Source organism: Populus euphratica, unplaced genomic scaffold, assembly GCF_000495115.2.
Source record: "Populus euphratica unplaced genomic scaffold, PopEup_1.0 scaffold665.1, whole genome shotgun sequence".
NCBI lineage: Eukaryota > Viridiplantae > Streptophyta > Magnoliopsida > Malpighiales > Salicaceae > Populus > Populus euphratica.
Genome location: NW_011500530.1, coordinates 118,050 through 120,547, shown reverse-complemented (window position 1 = coordinate 120,547; position 2,498 = coordinate 118,050). Strand labels below are relative to the sequence as shown.

The window sequence follows — 2,498 nt, the reverse complement described above, 5'->3', positions numbered from 1 at the left end:
AATTAATCTTGTTTCTTAAAACTGAATAAGAAACTCCATCATAATCAAACAATAATAGATAATTGTACCTCACTTAGAGAAGAAGAGGAGGGGTTTGCTTTGGTTAAAGTAGATGGTCTTTTTTTGTATGCTAGCCTGCGTGGGGAGAAAGACAAGTCAGGTGCTTTTGGATTTTGTTGGGCTGTGGCTCTACTGAGGTTTATTAGGTTTAGGGTTTTTATATTGAATGGGTGTAGAGAGAGTATGTGTAAATATTTTTTTTTTCTTCTAAGATTTGCCTCTTCTTTTATGTGTGGTATAACCACATATTTATAAGTAAAATTCTTTGGTTTGAAGGCAAAGCAAACCAAGATCAACCATTGGATCTCAATAATGAATCTCAACCATTCATTTGATAACATGGAGATAAAATAAAAAAATAAATCATTGGATTAAAAGAAAAATTGTATACCACTTGATTAAAAAAATGGGTTGCTTGGTGAGAGGGTTTTCAATTTTCAAATTGGTCACCTTCCTTCCAAAATTAGGTCACTAAAAATTAAAAAAAATATATATTCTTGTTTCTTTCTCTTTTTTTTTAATTTTTTTTGGAAAAGGCATAAAAAATGATGCAAATACATCAAGAACATATTTTTTAGGTTTTTATTATTTTTTTAAATTCTTCAAAAATAAGGTAAAACATTGGGTAGCAATAATATAATTGATTGTTTTCTTAATTTTATCCTTCAGTATATTTAATTTATCAAGGGTTGAGATTTATAGTTTTTCTAAATGAGACTTTTCTAGTTTTGTACTTGGATTACAAGCTTGAAAAATTAACATGAATTGATATAATTATTTTTGTAATTGTTTTTATTATTAATCCTTTAAAATTATTTATTTTAAAAAATAAACTTTATGATTTTCTTCTGTTACTTTTCAAGTTATAACTATTTTATTAGATCCGATAATTTACAACTTTCCGGTCTTTGACTTTTTTTTTCTTTCTTTGAAACACAATAGCATCCAATTTATATATATTACAAAAACAAACTAGGCTGGAGGTGCCGCGCTAAACCAAATCTTTAGAAGAATGGGTCCCACTTTTGTGGCGCACGTGCTTTTTCACACAAGATTTGGTCGGCCCATAATGGTTAAGCCCTAGATAATTCCAAGTGTCCGCGCACCCATTGGTTGTTCTAGTGCACATCAAAAGGACAACCTTTTGCTTGGTTGCATCCTTTATATAGCCCCTCACCTCGCCTCTCTCCCTCTCGTCCCAAAACTAATATCCTCCCCCCCCCGCCCCCCCTCTCTCGAAACTCCTCAGAAAAAAGAGGGAAACTCTCTCAAAAAGGAACAAAAATTATAAACTGCAATGGAACACCATCTACCAGTGATAGCCAAAAGAGCATGGGGCATAGTACGTGTTATCTTCTTCATGATAAGAAAGGGTTTATCAAAGAGAAAACTCTTGGTTGATCTCAACATGATGCTTAAACGTGGTAACAAGATTGCATGCAAAGCCATAGGTAATCTCATGTTCCACCATCACCACCACAATGACCATCGCAAGGTCTCATTCACATCCGCACCATGCGAGTATGAGTTCAGCTGTAGCAACACTCCCACATACTCGCTCCCCTTCCATATCAGCAAGCGTCGTCACCACCACCATCACTACAATAACTTCTTTCCATGTGCATTCAACGCACCACCAGCTCACGATGATCATGACATGGTGACCATGAGTGCTGTGAAGCTGGCTTTGGAGATGCTGAACAACAATGAAGTGGTACTGCCTGTGGAGGCGTCCCCACTGTTGCCAGGGTTTGGAAGGAGTCCAATGGTGAGGCAGTTGAGGATAACGGACTCACCGTTTCCATTGAGAGATGTTGATGATGATAATGGTTTTGTGGACAAAAAAGCTGAAGAGTTTATCGAGAAGTTCTACAAGGAATTGAGGCAGCAAAGGAGAACGAGTGGCTAATTAAGATGCAGGAGCTATAGTCTTGTTAATTATCATCGTTGTTGTTGATATGTAGTTGATGATAGAACAATAAATGTTTGCCTCATAAATTGTTGTTGATAAATAGTTGATGATAGAACAATACATGTTTGCCTCATAAATGTCCATTTAAGGTTGTTTTGTTTCTTGTAATGTTGTTGATGAAGAAGGTTCGTATACGGAATAAGAGCGATCGAGGTGTATATTTCAGGGAATTAAATGCTTCCTAGTTAGTATCTTCCTCTCTTTAGAGTCGTTTATCATTTATTAATGAATTTTGGCTTAAAAAAATCAGTAATTATGATGTTTCAGAAGATTGAAACAAACCTAATATTGATATGAAAAGAGCTTAAAAAAGAAGTGTTTTTTCACGAATCACAATTTTCATAGCTTTCTTCAACAGTAAGTCTTACCTTTATGGATAATATTTAATTAGGAAGAAATAATCGGAATTTCTTTTTTCTTTCCTTCCAGCCTATGGAGGCTCTCTGCGTGTATGTAAATAATGTTG

At 34.8% G+C, this 2,498-nt stretch overlaps 1 protein-coding gene across 1 annotated transcript; it reads left to right on the top strand.

The window, feature by feature from the left end:
- Window positions 1-1,279: 1,279 nt before the first annotated feature.
- On the top strand, window positions 1,280-2,050 carry LOC105115228 (uncharacterized). Its single transcript, XM_011012073.1, has one exon. The coding sequence runs from the start codon at window positions 1,358-1,360 to the stop codon at window positions 1,967-1,969; it is 612 nt and encodes a 203-aa protein (XP_011010375.1). The 5' UTR covers window positions 1,280-1,357; the 3' UTR covers window positions 1,970-2,050.
- Window positions 2,051-2,498: the final 448 nt, after the last annotated feature.

Excerpts from the sequence above, each read along its gene's own strand:
- LOC105115228 (XM_011012073.1), top strand. The coding sequence starts at position 1,358 with ATGGAACACCATCTACCAGTGATAGCCAAAAGAGCATGGGGCATAGTA.